This window comes from Colias eurytheme, chromosome 12 (assembly GCF_061535395.1).
Source record: "Colias eurytheme isolate Ceu_HAF_F1 chromosome 12, ilColEury1 Martin Lab GWU primary, whole genome shotgun sequence".
In the NCBI taxonomy this organism is placed as follows: domain Eukaryota; kingdom Metazoa; phylum Arthropoda; class Insecta; order Lepidoptera; family Pieridae; genus Colias; species Colias eurytheme.
In genome coordinates, this window is record NC_142991.1 from 3,318,572 (window position 1) to 3,338,108 (window position 19,537).

General features: G+C 36.2%; 1 protein-coding gene across 1 annotated transcript; it reads right to left on the reverse strand.

Moving 5' to 3' along the window:
* Window positions 1-807: 807 nt before the first annotated feature.
* On the reverse strand, window positions 808-6,025 carry LOC149903863 (uncharacterized). Its single transcript, XM_090107967.1, has 3 exons — window positions 5,675-6,025; window positions 3,540-3,754; window positions 808-3,235 (listed from the first exon to the last, which is right to left on the reverse strand). The coding sequence occupies exons 1-3, from the start codon at window positions 5,856-5,858 to the stop codon at window positions 962-964; spliced, it is 2,673 nt and encodes an 890-aa protein (XP_089964093.1). The 5' UTR covers window positions 5,859-6,025; the 3' UTR covers window positions 808-961.
* Between the last annotated feature and the right edge of the window lie 13,512 nt (window positions 6,026-19,537).

Here is a 19,537-nt window from a genome sequence, read left to right on the forward strand (position 1 = left end):
TCTTCTCGGTAGAAACTGCTTTCAGAGCCGATGGAAAATGGAAAAATTCAAATAAATAAATGTTTTATTTCAGTACCGTTTGTTTTGGTTGTGCTAGCTTATTAGCTACATTGTGGGATCTGACACATTTGTTAATACCCTAGAACTAAATAACTGATAACACTTCTGAAATATATCTGATCTTGAATACGTCCAGACTGCTTGCAAATTTCGTTTTTTACATAGATATATAGAGAATTTGATTTAGAGCTGCTGAGGTCGTACGGGGAACGACGTGTGTCCTTTCTGTAAGAAATGTTGCAATGCTTGTATTGGGGTCCATTACAAAACACGTTTCCCTATGGGAACGTTATTCACATAATGTAGAAAATATTAGTTTTTTTTAATAATAAAAGAGAACATAGGTACGTAACTCTCAAACACATGGATTATATTTTCAAAATTAACTAAAATAAAAATAAATAAAATATGAATTCACTATAGAATTTTCGATTTTAATGAAGTTGAGTGTTACCTAATACCTTATAAAGAAGGTATCGTTTATTCCTTATATTCTCAAAAGGTACGGAGGTTCATAAATTTATTTTTAATGTTACCTTCTTCCAAGGGAATGGTTATTTAAATTAATTCAACCCTTCTTAAAATATGATCTACATATGAAACGTAGTGCCTATTCAAATAAATAGTATCTAGGTTTGGATTTGTCTCATTATCTCATTTAGTTTCATTTTCGGTTCAAGTTGTGATGTTGTAATGTGTAAAGCTAGTTTTAATGGCAAAGCTAAGGATAAAATGCCAAACAAATAATACGCAAGAAATAAATTTATTACACGCTCACGTCAAATATTTACAAAATTGCACAAAGTGATTCTGCTCATAACTCTTAATAATAAATAACTAATAACTACTTCATTTCAAAGGAGCACTCGATATGGAGATGCGTTTGAAATACACCAACGTCTTAAGCGAAAGTTCTGTGCAGCCATCTATAGAATAGATTTCCTTCTTCCACACTTTCATTTTCTTCATCTTCCGAATCGTCTTGCTTCAGTTTCTTTGATTCTTCATCATCATCATCATCATCTTCATCTTCGTCTTCAACATCATCAGATTCAGCGTCTTCGTCATCCTCATCATCATCACCGTCAGATTCTTCCTGTCGCATTTTCTTCAAAGTCTCTTCCTCATCTTCTTGTTCGTCATCATCACTTTGTTTTAAAGATCGGCGAATTAATTTCAAAAGTTTGAATTTCTCTTCATCCTCATCGTCATCATCATCATCATCGTTGTCATCCTCTTGACGCTTCAATTTACTGTCATTATCATCCTCTTCACCATCTTCATCGTCGTCGTCATTGTCTTCATCCTCTTGCCTTTTGCGGCGTTCTTCGTCATCATCTTTATCATCATCATCATCGTCACCTTCTTCCTCTTGACGCTTTAAACTATCTTCAGAATCTTCTTCATCTTCTTCATCTTCAGCTTGTCTCTTTTGACGCTTCAATTTACTGTCAGAATCATCGTCTTCAGCCTCTCCATCTTCATCATCATTCTCTTCGTCTTCTTGCCTTTTGCGGCGTTCTTCATCGTCATCTTCTTCATCTTCATCTTCGTCCTCTTGCCTTTTACGACGTTCCTCTTCAACGTCAGATTCCTCATTGTCTTCGTCTTCGACTTGTCTCTTTTGACGCTTTAGTTTTTTGCCAGATTCGTCGTCGTCTTCTTCATTATCCTCTTCATCCTCTTGCCGTTTGCGTCTTTCTTCTTCGTCATCCTCATCATCTTCGTTTTCATCGTTTTGTCTCTTGCGGCGTTTTTCTTCATCGCCAGATCCCTCTTCATCCTCATCTTCAGCTTGTCGCTTTTGACGCTTTAATCTATCTTCAGCTTCATCGTCATCATCATCATCGTCATCGTCATCATCGTCTTCATCTTCATCGTTCTGTCTTTTACGGCGCTCTTCGTCGTCATTATCGTCATCTTCATCATCCTCATCATCAGCTTGTCTTTTACGACGCTTTAACCTATCCTGAGAATCCTCGTCATCATCCTCATCCTCTTCATCATTTTGTCTTTTGCGGCTTTCCTCGTCATCGTCATCATTATCACCATCATCAGCATCGTCACCATTCTCATCATTTTCATCCTCGTCATTTTGTCTCTTACGACGTTTTTCTTCACCGTCAGATTCTTCTTCAATTTCCTCGTCTTCGACTTGTCTTCTTTTACGGATTATTTTGACATCGGATTCATCATCATCATCGTCTTCGTCTTCATCCTCAACTTGTTTTAAGGTACGTTTCTTAAACACTGTTCTTAAATCATCTTCAACATCCTCATCTTCATCGTCGTTGTCATCGCCATTCTCCTCCTGTCTCTTCGATCTCTTGATCTCGTCTTCTACTTCGTCCTCATTCTCAACTTCTTCTTGTAATTTAATACGCTTATTAGATATTTTACGCGCTTGTTCAAGAGCTTCACCAGAACCTTCAAGTTGATCCTCATGAGAATGTTCGTGGTCATGTTCATGATCATGGTCGTGGTCATGATCATGATCGTGGTCATGGTCGTGATCGTGATCATGGTCGTGATCGTGGTCATGATCGTGGTCATGGTCATGTTCGTGATCGTGGTCATGATCATGATGGTCGTGATCGTGGTCATGATCATGATGGTCGTGATCGTGATGGTGGTCGTGGTCATGGTCATGTTCGTGGTCATGATCGTGGTGATGATGATGATGATGATCATGATCGTCGTCATCATGATCGTGATCGTGGTGTTTCAGTTTTTTGCTTTTCACAAGAGGTATAATTTCTTCATATTCAATATCACCTTCTTCTGGCATATCAATGTCGTTTTGTTTAATATGTCTCTTTCTAAGTCTGTTTGCTTCTTCTGACTCTTCTGAAGATTCTGATTCTTGTTCCGCTTCTTCTTCGGGTTCCTCTGTTTCAGCCTCCTCTTCCTCAACCTGATCTTCTGATTGTTCTCTATTATCTTCGTCATCTTCTGGTTCAGCTTCTTCTTCTTCGTTATCTTCTGCTTCAGGTTCTTCTACTTCTTCGTTGTCTTCTGGCTCAACTTCCTCTACTTCTTCGGATTCTTCTGGCTCAGCTTCTTCTACTTCTTCGGATTCTTCTACCTCTGGCTCGGGTTCGGGCTCAGGTTGTGGGATCGGAGCTGGTTCTTGCTCGACTTCACAACCAGCTGGGGGATCAGACGAATCGCATACCTATAAATGAAAGATAATTTAATGATTTATTGATAAGACAAAAAAAATAGATAAATAAATTATAGATAAATTCTTAAACATTATTGTTGGCTTAAAACGCTTTTTCAAATTTGATATTAATTAATCATAAACATTTTAACGGAAAATATAATATGTTTTAACGCAGTTAACGTTAAACATGTATTTTCCATTGTACTACTTAACTAGCATACCATTTATGAGCTTACAACAGCTTTTACTCTTATGGTTGGATATAACCCGTATTTTTCCTGTATATGTGGGATGATAAATTCATTCAACCCACCTGTTCCTGTTCATTAAACCATGCTCCATACGGGCACTGCATCAAGTACGACCGTCCAGCATAGCATTGGAAGTAGAAGGTGCAGCTCTCGGCTTTAGGAATGCGCAAGAAGTTCTCTTGGCCGATGCATAACGTCTCCGGATCTTGTCTCAATTCTATTGAGAAGGCGGAGGCGCTGACCAGCGCCGCCGCGAAACACACTACTCTGAGGGCAGCTGAAAGAAATGAATAAGAATTTATTATTTATTGATTACATATTTGTAATAAATGTTTTAATTTTGAATCTGGTTTAGATGCTAATGCTATTAAAATGCCACATTTTATGAACCACACAATAGTTCTTTTCAAGTTAAGTCTATTAGCAAATTAGCTAACAAACCCCATATTTAAGTAAAATCTCTACCTAAATTCTAACTATGCTTCATCAATGAATTATGAAACAGGCGCTAATTAATTTGAGTATCCACTACCTACAGATTATTCTTAAAATACCTAAAAATTTACATTATTGTGAACAAAAAAATTACGTCCGTAAAGTTGGTAAATATTACATTAATAATATTATGAGTTATTACTTTTAACCATGTCTTCAAAAGATCTTTATAATATAATGTGCGAGTGTATGTAAATAGAATCGTAACTTAAAAGTAATATAAGTTTTAAAGAACGCTTTACGTTAAATACTTTTCAATATGCCATCAGAATCGTGGGTGTAAGATCTGAATTGCACCTGAGACAGGAAGTGGAAAGTTTTGGAGAAACAAAACAAATTTCTCGCAAATATGAATAATATCTAACAATAAATTAGAAACTGATTGTCATCATAAGGTCATCATTTAAATTTTAGAATTGTATATGTAATATGTATTATGTACCTAATAATAATTCAAAGCAAATAATTTATTAAGTAATAGTTTTTGACTACTTTGACCACAAGAGTACCTAGATAATAGTAAAGAGTTGTGAAAAGATCTTGACGTGATGAAGATGAAAATACAATTTTGGTGAATGATTGAATGATTCCACAATACCTAAATACTCAAAAAATATGACGAATATAAAACTTTTTAACCATTTAGATAAGTAGGTAAGTAATTTAAGAAAATTTCCAGATTATATTCTACGTAACGATTTTCAGTAAATTGTAATCTCTTATCGCAGCTCTTTACAATATTTTTTCTTCAAGTGCTTGCCTCTTTAAGATAACGGTCAAACGGTAAAAAACAGCACGTGATTTCAACCGAAGGAAACTGTTCAAAAAATTCTGAGTAAACTGACATTTTTAAAACCTACTTTATCAATAAAGTGACAATAAACGGGAAACTATATTATTATATCAGTCTTGTGAGCACTTGGCTAGTTAATAAATATACCTATAGGGCACACGTTCGGCAAAGGTAGGATCTCTCAAGAATATTCTAGACATTTTGAATTCAAGGAAATGACTTCAGACAACGTTAGTTCAGAATTGCATCTGAAACTGTCAACTAGCTTATGAATGAATAATTATGTAATCATCCCGAACTGCAACAGTAGCGTGAGTTCTATTCGAATAATGGTAATTCTTGGGTTTAATGGTATGCCTAAATTACGTACATAATTATTTGCTACTAAGTATTCACATTTCAACACATCTAGTTTACGTTTGATTTAATAATAATGGGAATAAAAATTACAACTTGGGTAGGTATACGTACCTACTTAAATTAAAATTTATAACAGTTAACGTCATTCAGACACATTAGTCATTGATTTGGCGCGTAGGTTATATTATTATGTAGTTAGTAGGTTATTAGTTTTGTAACACACACCTACTTTGCAAAAATATCTAACTGTATGTCAAACCCCGTGACTCTACCGAATAATTTCTTACCAGAAGCATACGAAAATATGTTAATGATAAAGCCCTACACTGCATAAATAATAAGCGAAGCTTTTAAGCCACATCACTCATCACTAAGCTATACTACCTTCTTACATAATAATTATCACGAAATTTTCAAACATGTTACGTAAGAGTGGAAATATCCTAATTTCCTTATGAATACAATGCTCATTTCTTATTCACTTCACTAACCTAACCTACACTTTTATTAAATAAATAACTTTTAAATAATTAATTAACTTTTACTTACTGTTCATTGCGACCGCGTTGAAACGTGTGTGCGATCCGCGACAAATGTAATGGATGCAGAAGAAGCAGCTGAATTTTATCGAAGGAACAATATCTAGAGATATATCGATAACGTCATCTAGGATTGCGAGATAGAGGCACAGGTGATACTGTCCATCAAGCATCTGTGCATTGATATCTGACATTGAGCCGTGTACATCATGGTTATAGATATTCTACGATTTTTACGTTACTCTTAGCAGTGTAAAGTGAGTTTGAAGTCGCTCCTACGCCATTCAAAAGCTCAGTGTATCCAGTTATATTTGTTGGTTTAGTTTCTTTTCACAATAGTGTTAATTGATTATAGCGAAATACAGTAGATCCTCAATAGTGCGAATTATTAACATATTTTTGCCGTCGGAAATTTGCATACCTACGTATTGTGCGAATTTTCAAAAAATGGTAAATCGCTACAATTATTATATGAACCACCTACATACCCTATTGCAAGGAGTTAATATACATTATGATTGTAGTATCTATCTTCACGTCTATTCGTCATAATTTGCCGAAATACGTCGCAATTATTAAAATAGGCCACTAATAGGTACTATTGGGACTCAGAGTCGTCATTATTCTAACAATTAAGAATTGCTAATAGGTACTATTCGCAAACCTAGAATGACATAATAATATTATTGCCTACAATGGAAACGAATTCTAATTTAATATGCCAAATATAGTCGCAAGTCATTGGAACATTATATCGCGCCTTTATAATTCCTATGACCATTTAGAACGCAATTCTACAAACAGTGTTTTCTATTTAACCTTGTACTTGGAGCATACATATTAATGCCATTATTAATCAATTAAAGTAATATGATTGATTGTCTAGGAATGCTTTAAACTGTAGATGCCCTGTATAACAGCGGATCTTTGCCGGAGGCCCGAGGCTCATATGACTTTATAAAAGTAAGCACAGTTTTACTTCAAAATCTTTGTTTACCAAATACAACGAAAACAAAATAAAATTGTTTACAAAAGAGTTAGGACGGCGCGGCGTTAAAGATAGGTTATGAAGACTTCAAACAGCTCAAAGATTTATTTTTGATTTTTTATCTCGTTTTGTTTTACCTTATAAATAAGTACAATGATGAATGAATATTGATTAAATGCATTATATATTATTATTTACTACGTTATTAGAACGACTTATGTTAAAACGATCATAAATTATTAAATGTCCTGTCAATTATGTTAGGATGGAATTTGTTAATAATTTTTACTACGTTATTGCAAGTATTAAATGCAAGTATTAAATCATTATGATGAATTTATTTTAACATATTCAATAAATAGTATTGCAACGACAATGACAGTGACTTCATATTTATCTAAGTTGTAGATTCAATATTATGAATCGGGAAATGTGATAGATACCTACGAAAAGCTACGCTACGAAATTTCGAATAGGGTACCTACCTAAGCCCTCAACGTTTGAACGTTTTTTTTAAGACGAATTATTGAAACTTGCCATACTCGACTTGGTGTTGTGGATACATATTACTTTTCATCACATTTATTTTCAATCTACACTAGCCGATTTAAATATCCCTAAGCTTAAGCTCAAGTATGAAAGAATGAAAACAAGTCTTCTTCTGCACAACGAAAGGACACCACAATTGGACTCACTTGCTTAGCTAGAGTTGATCGTCAAATTTTTCTTGAATAGACTCGCCTATTTTAATTCATTTCAGTTCTTTGCTTTCATTGTGGTATACCTTTAAGGTGTTACATTATGTTATTCAAATAGGTTTTGCAGGGATTGTCGCATTAGGCAAGTCTTGAAGTGGCTTGTGATAACACATAAAATGGAAAATCCCCTTGTAATGTTGCAATCAATGATTCTATTTTCTTGTAAACCCATTTTACACAAAAAAAATAATCTTAGTAAATGTTCGACCGTATCATTTCCTGTTCAATAGTTAACTCCGTTTCCATAGGTTTGTTTTAACATCATTTATTATGCATGAATTCTAGATTTCTCGGCGCCAGTGGTCACCACAATCTTATTGCCAAGCGAATATGCGTTATCATATAGTTTAGTATAAATTTTATCACGAGCGAGATGCGATTCCCAAAAATGATTGAAGTTGATAACATATTGTATTCAAGGTCAGATTTAACTGTACTTCTTGAATATTTTGTGCAATGTCATACCTTGTCTCAATATATCATATTATGTTTTACATGCTAAACAAGTGTGTTTGATAGATTTCCATTGAGAAACAATGTGAAATTAGTTGTTGCAGAATTCGCTTTGTAACTAATAAATGAGTCTCATATCGGATGCTGATGATAATTTTACGACCATTTCATTATTTTGTGTGATAATAATTTTTATTTTTTTCTGGTCTTGCCTTAAAACTCAACTTCAATAGCCCCGAGAGTGAGATTGATACCTACAAACTATCATAAAAAATTAAAAAATACATTTCAATGTAACTTATTTAATGAAAATTAAACACACCTTTATTGCACTTTAACATTTCTATCAAAGGAATTAACTAACATTTTTATTTCGAGAAATCAAAAGGAATCCGATTACCTAAATGCCAGGGAAGTCTTTAGTAAAATAGTTTGTAATTTACACCACCATTTTATAATAACGCTATACCAAAAGAAGACTTAGTTATTCTCATTATTTGCGATGATTGCTCTTCTCTGAGAACTAAAAGTTTCAGATTTCCAGCAAAAAAATTAATTACTTTCCTGGATCGAGCTGCACTTTGCATTTGTTTGTAATAAACTGGTTTCTTTATAGTTTCCGTGAAATCATAGCTCTAGCAAACTACGTCATAACTCATTATCGAAGCTAATTTATAAAATAACGATTTATTTACTCCCGATAAAGGACTAAATTTATCCTTCTATTAGGTATAAGAAATATTTAGTTAAAATACAAAGGTCAATTATAAAGTCAACACCGTTCTTATGTTGCTGAAGCTTTTAAATTAAGGAATCGCATCGCATACATTTAATGCACTTTTCTTTACGTGATGAGAAAACCATGAGATTTGAGAAAACCATTATCTATTTAAAACAGCGGCGTTTACGTTGCCTGGGGACCTCTGGAAAACCGCCGTTCAGGATTTATTGAATCTAATATACTAGGTACTTAATTACTAATATTATCATCAAATGTTCTGAATTTGATGATTTGCTTATTTACACATTAAAACATCATATCGCTCATTTGCGACAAGAACGTGTTAACGAGCATATGTATCGTTATGGAATAATGATACAGTAGAATCCGTCGCATCGCGCTCTACTTGCTGCTAAAACGCGATATTTCTAGCTCCAAAAATGACCGAGTTATGAGGGAAAATGTCGGCGACTATCGGTTTAGCGAAATCTCTTTTTGCTCTTGAATTTAATGCAAGAACGGTTTAAGTCAGTTGTCGCTGCTCCCTTGAGAAGGAAACTGCTGCCCGATTGCGGTAAAAACGTAACAGCTTATTGTATCACGGTTTTGCTGAAAGGTAAGTACAGCTTTTTGTTTTTTTACTGATTTATATTTGCAGCTATAACGGGACATTTGTATGTGGGTCATTATTGTAGTAAAAATAGTATTCGCATGCTACGGTTTACATAGGATTGTCCCGTTGTTGCTGAAATAAACAATGTTTTTTGTTGGTTAATTTAAGATGTTCCGTTACAGTTGATAATAATAAAAGTACAAAATGTTTGGTATTTATGTTGGTTATCTCAAGTTAACACATTCTTGATAAAAAATAATACATTTTTACAACGAATACGCTACAATGTTGCATTATAAATGATAAAAATGTTGTCTGATTACTTAATTTATTTTTCAGATGGAATCACGGTCTAGGAAGCTTGTAAATCTTGTACGAGAAAATATTCATTATTTTATTTTACATTCACTTAAGTTAGAAAAACGAAAAGATCATACCGATTCTCGAAATACAAATGAATTAAACAATCAATTTATTTTATAGCATAAACGAGTAAAAAATACCACTGAATAAAGAAAAATGAAAAAAAAAAATATTACAAATCAGTCAAAAAATGCAAGACAGTCCTACGAATCGAAAGCATCACAAAAAAAACTGTGCCGCCCCGTCAACTAAAAGAGAATCCTGCAAGGAAACCTGCATTTTCAAGTGTCAATTTTTTTTTCCGAAGAACAACACCGTGAAAATTGAAATACTGAAAGATTACTGGAATTTAGGAGAGATCAAGAAGCTGTCTCGAGACAAGAACCTGTGATTTGTTTTATTAATATGTTTATTTGATTTATGTATGACCGGGACCCGCAATAAAGATTAGTTTCCTAATATTACTGAGATAAGCAAAATATAAAACAAAGTCGTTTTCCCCGGCCGAATGCTTGCCATTTTGCAATTTTGATGCAGTTTTTGTTAACAGATAAAGTGATTCAAGAGGAAGGTTTATATGTATATTGTATAATAGCATCCATAAATAGGTGAATGAACTGTTATTTTTGACGTTTCTAATGTGATGTAAATAATTACATTATTTTCCGCCTGCATTGCAAACGCATTCTGAACCCTACGAGATTTGTCAAAATAATTTACCTACTAAGTATTTAACACATGAAAAAGTCTTCAGAAAAATCGATGGTATCAGGATTGCACCCGTGCGAATTCGGGGCGGGTCGTAATATTATAATTGCCAACGTTTGTGAGTAAAAGTAAAACAAAAAATATTAATGTCTGGTTATAATTGTATATTTTTTTTAAATGTGTATATTACTTATATTTCAGAGAAAGTTACACAATAATTTCGCAAAAATATCTTTCATTTTGTAAAACAAAGTACAAAAATAAAAAGATTTCTACTACAGTAACACGTTTTAATTAAAATTTCCAATACATTTAGATTACTGATTATCAATAAAACGTAACAATACGACATAACTTGTAAAGTTTTAGATTTTTATTCAATTTTTTTTTTTCAAGAAAAATGATACATATCTGTTTGTAACGCAATACTGCACACTTTTTACAAGAAAAACGCAACAAGAAGGGCCCTTTCTGAAATAAATAATCATAATAAATTTAATAACCGACTTATTGTTCTGAATACAATTTGATTCAAAAAAACGAGAACGTTTTAATATGTTGTATTGAGCTGAATAGTCTAAGCATAATAATTAAAAAGTTACAGGAATTTTAAACTTTCAAATGCGTTTTCCCAACAATTGAGATTTTGACTTTGTCACGTTATAGAAGCAAATGAGCGATATTCACATAGTTATTATATTACTTAGATATCTGGGGGCACGGTAGTGCCCCCGCCAAGACGAGCCAAGCGAGGCGCACGGGCACTACCTACCTTTTCTCGAAGCGCTTCGACGTTTTTTTGAACCCTCATAACTTGGGTTTGGATTATGCTAGATCAACAAAATTTTCGGGATATATTGTCAATAGCGGACTTATTGAACGTATTAAGTTTTAATTACATTAGCTTTTATACTTCAGATTTTATTTATATCTAAAAAACGCTAATTTCGTCACTGACTCACTGATGATCATCAAAATTCTTAAGGTATTTCCTAATGTCCTAGAAAGCTGAAAATTTTGTATGTAAGCTAGTATTAGCACACAAACAACAAAAAAATTATAAAACTTGTAACTTTCATCCCCAAACCCCTTAAACTAGGGGATGGGAGTTTGTATGAGACCTGTAATTTTAAATTAAATTTTGATGACGCTAGAGGTCTAATCTAATAATCTAAAACTTGGTTCCCCTAGATATATATATGTATAGGTACTCCTTGTTAAAAAAAATTGTTACAAACAACCTACAAAAATAAATGAAATCCCACCAAAAACATTTTCATGTAAAATGTTGCCAAGACGAGCCCATATGATTCGCACTGTCAAAAAGTTATCAGATCTCATGTAGAGCCAAGCTTCTAACACTACACGCCCTAACTCTACAAGGCCTAACTTCACAAACTCTACACCTTAGTCAAAATATGTGGCTTGGCCGTTCGTTACTACAAGAACTATTGTATAACACAAAAGTAATGAACAGTGAATTAATTTTTCACCTTACGCCGATGTGAATGTAGCGAAATGGCCAAGCCACATATTTTGACTAAGGTGTAGAGTTTGTGAAGTTAGGCCTTGTAGAGTTAGGGCGTGTAGTGTTAGAAGCTTGGCTCTACATGAGATCTGATAACTTTTTGACAGTGCGAATCATATGGGCTCGTCTTGGCAACATTTTACATGAAAATGTTTTTGGTGGGATATTATTTACTTAATGTCCAAATAATATTATAACTTCCATAATATTATTTAAACATGTTATTAATTATTATATTAAAATTATTTGAGCACAACCACAGCACAACTTGTGACTAATTCATATTTATAAATTATCAACCGAAGAGGTTTTATTTAGACTTGCAAAGTTTTGATTTTGAATACTAACTTCACTTGCGGTTTCGCATGGTATTCTGATAAAGAGTCAACTACTTATACCTAAGTATTTCAAACTACAGCATAATGTAATAAAATTCATTATTTACATTTAAAAAGTTACAATTAATTACGTTTTAATATTTTTTGAGCAAATCTCTATGTCGTGATGTCGAATCAAAATATTTATAATCACTTGCGAAATCTCTTCGTCGTCCATAACTTTGGTCTACAGTATTTATTGTAGGAATTTGAATGGTAAGATTATTTTATCAACACAAAAATTACAATAACCTAAAGTGCTAGGTACCTATAGTTTTAGATTTCGAAAACAAGTGAAGTGGAAATAAGTGTCCAAAAATAGAGCTGTGAAAGTGAGCGCATTTTATTTTAATAATAACTAGCTGCACTCCGCGGTTTCGCCCGGGTGGCTCCACTTCTGTTGGTCTTAGCGTGGCCTTCTTCGATAAATGGGCTATCCAACACCGAAATAATTTTTCAAATCGGACCATTACTTCTAAAGATAAGCGCGTTCAAACAAACAAACAAACTCTTCAGCTACAATATTATTAGCATAGATTTAAAGCCCGAAAAGGTACGTCAACTTTTTGCAAATTATCTTGTTGTTGACTAAGTTTATTGATTCCCATTTTCTGTTCCGACATTGAAACAGGATTCTTAAGTTTATTCCTACATAACTAGTATCAGAATCAATATACCTACTTATTAAGTTGGGACCTACCATGTGTGTATTGAACCTACCATGTGTATATTTAATATTCATGTTTTTTTTCCTTTTTGCATAAGCAATTATTTCAGTCATACTTTTTAATAAAGAATTACATCCAAGTATCTCAAAATAGGATTCAAATATAGCGTTTACACTTACACGAACACGAACATGTGATTGTGGTTGGTGTTTGGGACTTCGTTTGCTGTTTGCGGTGTTTCAGTTTGTGACAAACAGCCAGCGTGTGGATGAAGCATTATGAACGTTCGCCAAGCATGTGGATGGCTGTTTGTGTTGGATGATTGTGGTTGGTGTTTGGGAATTCGTTTGCTGTTTGCGGTGTTTGTGACAAACAGCCAGCGTGTGGATGTAGCATTATGAACGTTCGCCAAGTATGTGGATGGCTGTTTGTGCTGGGTGATTGTGGTTGGTGTTTGGGATTTGAGGAGTTGAGGACCCCTGTGAAGCCATAGACAAGTCATTGTACAAAGAGATTTCATCCCTTTGGTCGGAAAAATTATTAATTAAAGCCGACCTTATACCGGCCCAATTTTCGGGAATTTCGTTTGAATTCATAAACCGAGAGGCAGAACCGGTAATTTTATTTAAAATTCCGTTGATTAAGCATAATTAATTGATAATTAGAACACGAACACAAACACGAACACAAACACAAACACAAACACAAACACAAACACAAACACAAACACAAACACAAACACAAACACAAATACAAACACAAACACAAACACAAACACAAACATAAACTCTCAAATTCAAATTCAAATTCAAATTCAATTCACGAACACGAACACGAACACGAACACGAACACGAACACGAACACGAACACAAACACAAACACAAACACAAACACAAACTCTCAAATTCAAATTCAAATTCAATTCACGAACACGAACACGAACACAAACACAAACATAAACTCTCAAATTCAAATTCAAATTAAAATTCAAATTCAATTCACGAACACGAACACGAACACAAATACAGTCTCAAACTCAAACTTAAACTCAAACTCAAACACGAACACGTACACAAACACAAACTCTCAAATTCAAATTCAAATTTAAATTCAAATTCAAATTCAAATTCAATTCACGAACACGAACACGAACACGAACACTTATTAAGCTATAATCACGTAAATGCAATGAGTAAAAATACCGTGATAACTATAGATTATCTGTCAAAAATTACGATAGTTCCCAATGCAGGCTATCTGCCCTCCGACACGTCCAGACTAATCCGACAGCCGAGCCGAATAATTGGAAATCGGATGTATCTACAGATTCCAAACGCCCACATGGAGTTTGCTTACTGAAGATTAGATGCAAACCAAAACATTGCTTATTAAATACGTATGTAGTGATAAGGCCGAAATTGAGAATTGATTTGATTAAGGTTTGAGAAAGTTTATGTTATATAAAAGATGCATTTAAGCAGCATTTAAGCATGGTTTGAGAAGTCTCAACGTTAAATAGTCAATTAAAAAACCGGCCGTTAGCCTTTTGTAATAAGTGTAAAAGTGTCCGGAAGTAATGTTAAACAGCTTTTAATAATAAGGTAATTCTTACTAAAGCGTAAACGATACCTCTAGCAAAACGACAAATATTTTTTTTTTAAGGCAAACCTCCGAAAAGCATTGATTATCTTATTTTGGGCGTAGGTTAGTTTAGGTTGAAAACATTAAAAAAAATAATAGTTTGAAAAAACTAAAAAACACGCCCTTTTATAGAAAAACGAACTAAAAAATAGAAAATTTTATCAAATTAGTGTATTGTCATCGGTCCTCAATAAATCTACAAAGTTTGAACGAAATCTGGCCGTTTAAAGTAGGTCAAAATCGCGCCCAAAGAAGTCGGTTACAAACAAATATATCCCGCATCCGCATCCGCATCTGCATCCACATTCACATTCACATTCACATTCACATTCACATTCACATTCACATTCACATTCAACATTCACATTCACATTCACATTCACATTCACATTCACATTCACATTCACATTCACATTCACATTCAGATTCACATTCACATTCACATTCACATTCGCCGTTGTTCATTGTCCGTTGTTCGTTGTTCGCTGTTCGCTGTACGTTGTTCGTTGTTCGTTGTTCGTTGTTCGTTGTTCGTTGTTCGTTGTTCGGTGTTCGGTGTTCGTTGGTCGTTGTTCGTTGTTCGTTGTTCGTTGTTCGTTGTTCGTTGTTCGTTGTTCGTTGTTCGTTGTTCGTTTTTCGTTGTTCGTTGTTCGCTGTTCGCTGTTCGCTGTTCGCTGTTCGCTGTTCGCTGTTCGCTGTTCGCTGTTCGCTGTTCGGTGTTCGCTGTTCGCTGTTCGCTGTTCGCTGTTCGGTGTTCGTTGTTCGTTGTTCGTTGTTCGTTGTTCGTTGTTCGTTGTTCGTTGTTCGTTGTTCGTTGTTCGTTGTTCGTTGTTCGTTGTTCGTTGTTCGTTGTTCGTTGTTCGTTGTTCGTTGTTCGTTGTTCGTTGTTCGTTGTTCGTTGTTCGTTGTTCGTTGTTCGTTGTTCGTTGTTCGTTGTTCGTTGTTCGTTGTTCGTTGTTCGTTGTTCGTTGTTCGTTGTTCGTTGTTCGTTGTTCGTTGTTCGTTGTTCGTTGTTCGTTGTTCGTTGTTCGTTGTTCGTTGTTCGTTGTTCGTTGTTCGTTGTTCGTTGTTCGTTGTTCGTTGTTCGTTGTTCGTTGTTCGTTGTTCGTTGTTCGTTGTTCGTTGTTCGTTGTTCGTTGTTCGTTGTTCGTTGTTCACTGTCGCTGTTCGTTGTTCGTTGTTCGTTGTTCGTTGTTCGCTGTTCGTTGTTCGTTGTTGTATGTTATATTCACATCCACATCCACATCCACATCCACATCCACATCCATATCCACATCCGCATCCGCATCCGCATCTGCATCCACATCCGCATCCACATTCACATTCACATTCACATTCACATTCACATTCACATTCACATTCACATTCACATTCACATTCACATTCACATTCACATTCACATTCACATTCACATTCACATTCACATTCACATTCACATTCACATTCACATTCGCCGTTGTTCATTGTCCGTTGTTCGTTGTTTGCTGTTCACTGTACGTTGTTCGTTGTTCGTTGTTCGTTGTTCGTTGTTCGTTGTTCGTTGTTCGCTGTTCGCTGTTCGCTGTTCGCTGTTCGCTGTTCGCTGTACGCTGTTCGCTGTTCGCTGTTCGCTGTTCGCTGTTCGCTGTTCGCTGTTCGCTGTTCGCTGTTCGCTGTTCGCTGTTCGCTGTTCGCTGTTCGCTGTTCGCTGTTCGCTGTTCGCTGTTCGCTGTTCGCTGTTCGCTGTTCGCTGTTCGCTGTTCGCTGTTCGTTGTTCGTTGTTCGTTGTTCGTTGTTCGTTGTTCACTGTTCGCTGTTCGCAGTTCGCTCCACATCCACATTCACATTGAAATTCACATTCACATTCATATTCACATCCACATCCACATCCGCATCCGCATCCGCATCCGCATCCGCATCCGCATCCGCATCCGCATCCGCATCCGCATCTGCATCCGCATCCGCATCCACATTCACATTCACATTCACATTCACATTCACATTCACATTCACATTCACATTCGCCGTTGTTCATTGTCAGTTGTTCGTTGTTCGTTGTTCGCTGTTCGCTGTTCGCTGTTCGCTGTTCGCTGTTCGCTGTTCGCTGTTCGCTGTTCGCTGTTCGCTGTTCGCTGTTCGTTGTTCGTTGTTCGTTGTTCGTTGTTCACTGTTCGCTGTTCGCAGTTCGCTCCACATCCACATTCACATTGAAATTCACATTCACATTCATATTCACATCCACATCCACATCCACATCCACATCCATATCCACATCCGCATCCGCATCCTCATCCGCATCCGCATCCGCATCCGCATCTGCATCCGCATCCGCATCCACATTCACATTCACATTCACATTCAACATTCACATTCACATTCACATTCACATTCACATTCACATTCGCCGTTGTTCATTGTCCGTTGTTCGTTGTTCGTTGTTCGCTGTTCGCTGTTCGCTGTACGTTGTTCGTTGTTCGTTGTTCGTTGTTCGGTGTTCGTTGTTCGTTGTTCTTTGTTCGTTGTTCGTTGTTCGTTGTTCGTTGTTCGTTGTTCGTTGTTCGCTGTTCGCTGTTCGCAGTTCGCTCCACATCCACATTCACATTGAAATTCACATTCACATTCATATTCACATGTACATCCACATTCACATGTACATCCACATCCATATCCATATCCACATCCATATCCACATCCGCATCCGCATCCGCATCTGCATCCGCATTAGCATCCACATTCACATTCGTTGTTCGTTGTTCGTTGTTCGTTGTTCGTTGTTCGCTGTTCGCTGTTCGCTGTTCGCTGTTCGCTGTTCGCTGTTCGCTGTTCGCTGTTCGCTGTTCGCTGTTCGCTGTTCGCTGTTCGCTGTTCGCTGTTCGCTGTTCGCTGTTCGCTGTTCGCTGTTCGCTGTTCGCTGTTCGCTGTTCGCTGTTCGCTGTTCGCTGTTCGTTGTTCGCATCCGCATCCGCATCCGCATCCGCATTCACATTCGTTGTTCGTTGTTCGTTGTTCGTTGTTCGCTGTTCGCTGTTCGCTGTTCGCTGTTCGCTGTTCGCTGTTCGCTGTTCGCTGTTCGCTGTTCGCTGTTCGCTGTTCGCTGTTCGCTGTTCGCTGTTCGCTGTTCGCTGTTCGCTGTTCGCTGTTCGCTGTTCGCTGTTCGCTGTTCGCTGTTCGCTGTTCGCTGTTCGCTGTTCGCTGTTCGCTGTTCGCTGTTCGCTGTACGCTGTACGCTGTACGCTGTACGCTGTACGCTGTACGCTGTACGCTGTACGCTGTACGCTGTACGCTGTACGCTGTACGCTGTTCGCTGTTCGCTGTTCGTTGTTCGTGGTTCGTTGTTCATTGTCCGTTGTTCGTTGTTCGTTGTTCGCTGTTCGCTGTTCGCTGTTCGCTGTTCGCTGTTCGTTGTTCGTTGTTCGTTGTTCGTTGTTCGTTGTTCGTTGTTCGCTGTTCGCTGTTCGCAGTTCGCTCCACATCCACATTCACATTGAAATTCACATTCACATTCATATTCACATGTACATCCACATTCACATGTACATCCACATCCATATCCATATCCACATCCATATCCACATCCGCATCCGCATCCGCATCTGCATCCGCATTAGCATCCACATTCACATTCGTTGTTCGTTGTTCGTTGTTCGTTGTTCGTTGTTCGCTGTTCGCTGTTCGCTGTTCGCTGTTCGCTGTTCGCTGTTCGCTGTTCGCTGTTCGCTGTTCGCTGTTCGCTGTTCGCTGTTCGCTGTTCGCTGTTCGCTGTTCGCTGTTCGCTGTTCGCTGTTCGCTGTTCGCTGTTCGCTGTTCGCTGTTCGCTGTTCGCTGTTCGCTGTTCGCTGTACGCTGTACGCTGTACGCTGTACGCTGTACGCTGTACGCTGTACGCTGTACGCTGTACGCTGTACGCTGTACGCTGTACGCTGTACGCTGTACGCTGTACGCTGTTCTTATGTTGCTGAAGCTTTTAAATTAAGGAATCGCATCGCATACATTTAATGCACTTTTCTTTACATGATGAGAAAACCATTATCTATTTAAAACAGCGGCGTTTACGTTGCCTGGGGACCTCTGGAAAACCGCCGTTCAGGATTTATTGAATCTGAAGAAATATACTAGGTACTTAATTACTAATATTATCATCAAATGTTATGAATTTGATGATTTGCTTATTTAGACATTAAAGCATAATACATAGTTATTATATTACTTAGACATATTATTTACTTAATGTCCAAATAATATTATAACTTCCATAATATTATTTAAACATGTTATTAATTATTATATTAAAATTATTTGAGCACAACTAATTCATATTTATAAATTATCAACCGAAGAGGTTTTAGACTTGCAAAGTTTTGATTTTGAATACTAACTTCACTTGCGGTTTCGCATGGTATTCTGATAAAGAGTCAACTACTTATACCTAAGTATTTCAAACTACAGCATAATGTAATAAAATTCATTATTTACATTTAAAAAGTTACAATTAATTACGTTTTAATATTTTTTGAGCAAATCTCTATGTCGTGATGTCGAATCAAAATATTTATAATCACTTGCGAAATCTCTTCGTCGTCCATAACTTTGGTACACAGTATTTATTGTAGGAATTTGAATGGTAAGATTATTTTATCAACACAAAAATTACAATAACCTAAAGTGCTAGGTACCTATAGTTTTAGATTTCGAAAACAAGTGAAGTGGAAATAAGTGTCCAAAAATAGAGCTGTGAAAGTGAGCGCATTTTATTTTAATAATAACTAGCTGCACTCCGCGGTTTCGCCCGGGTGGCTCCACTTCTGTTGGTCTTAGCGTGGCCTTCTTCGATAAATGGGCTATCCAACACCGAAATAATTTTTCAAATCGGACCATTACTTCTAAAGATAAGCGCGTTCAAACAAACAAACAAACTCTTCAGCTATAATATTAGTATAGATTTAAAGCTCGAAAAGGTACCTACGTCAACTTTTTGCAAATTATCTTGTTGTTGACTAAGTTTATTGATTCCCATTTTCTGTTCCGACATTGAAACTGGATTCTTAAGTTTATTCCTACATAACTAGTATCAGAAT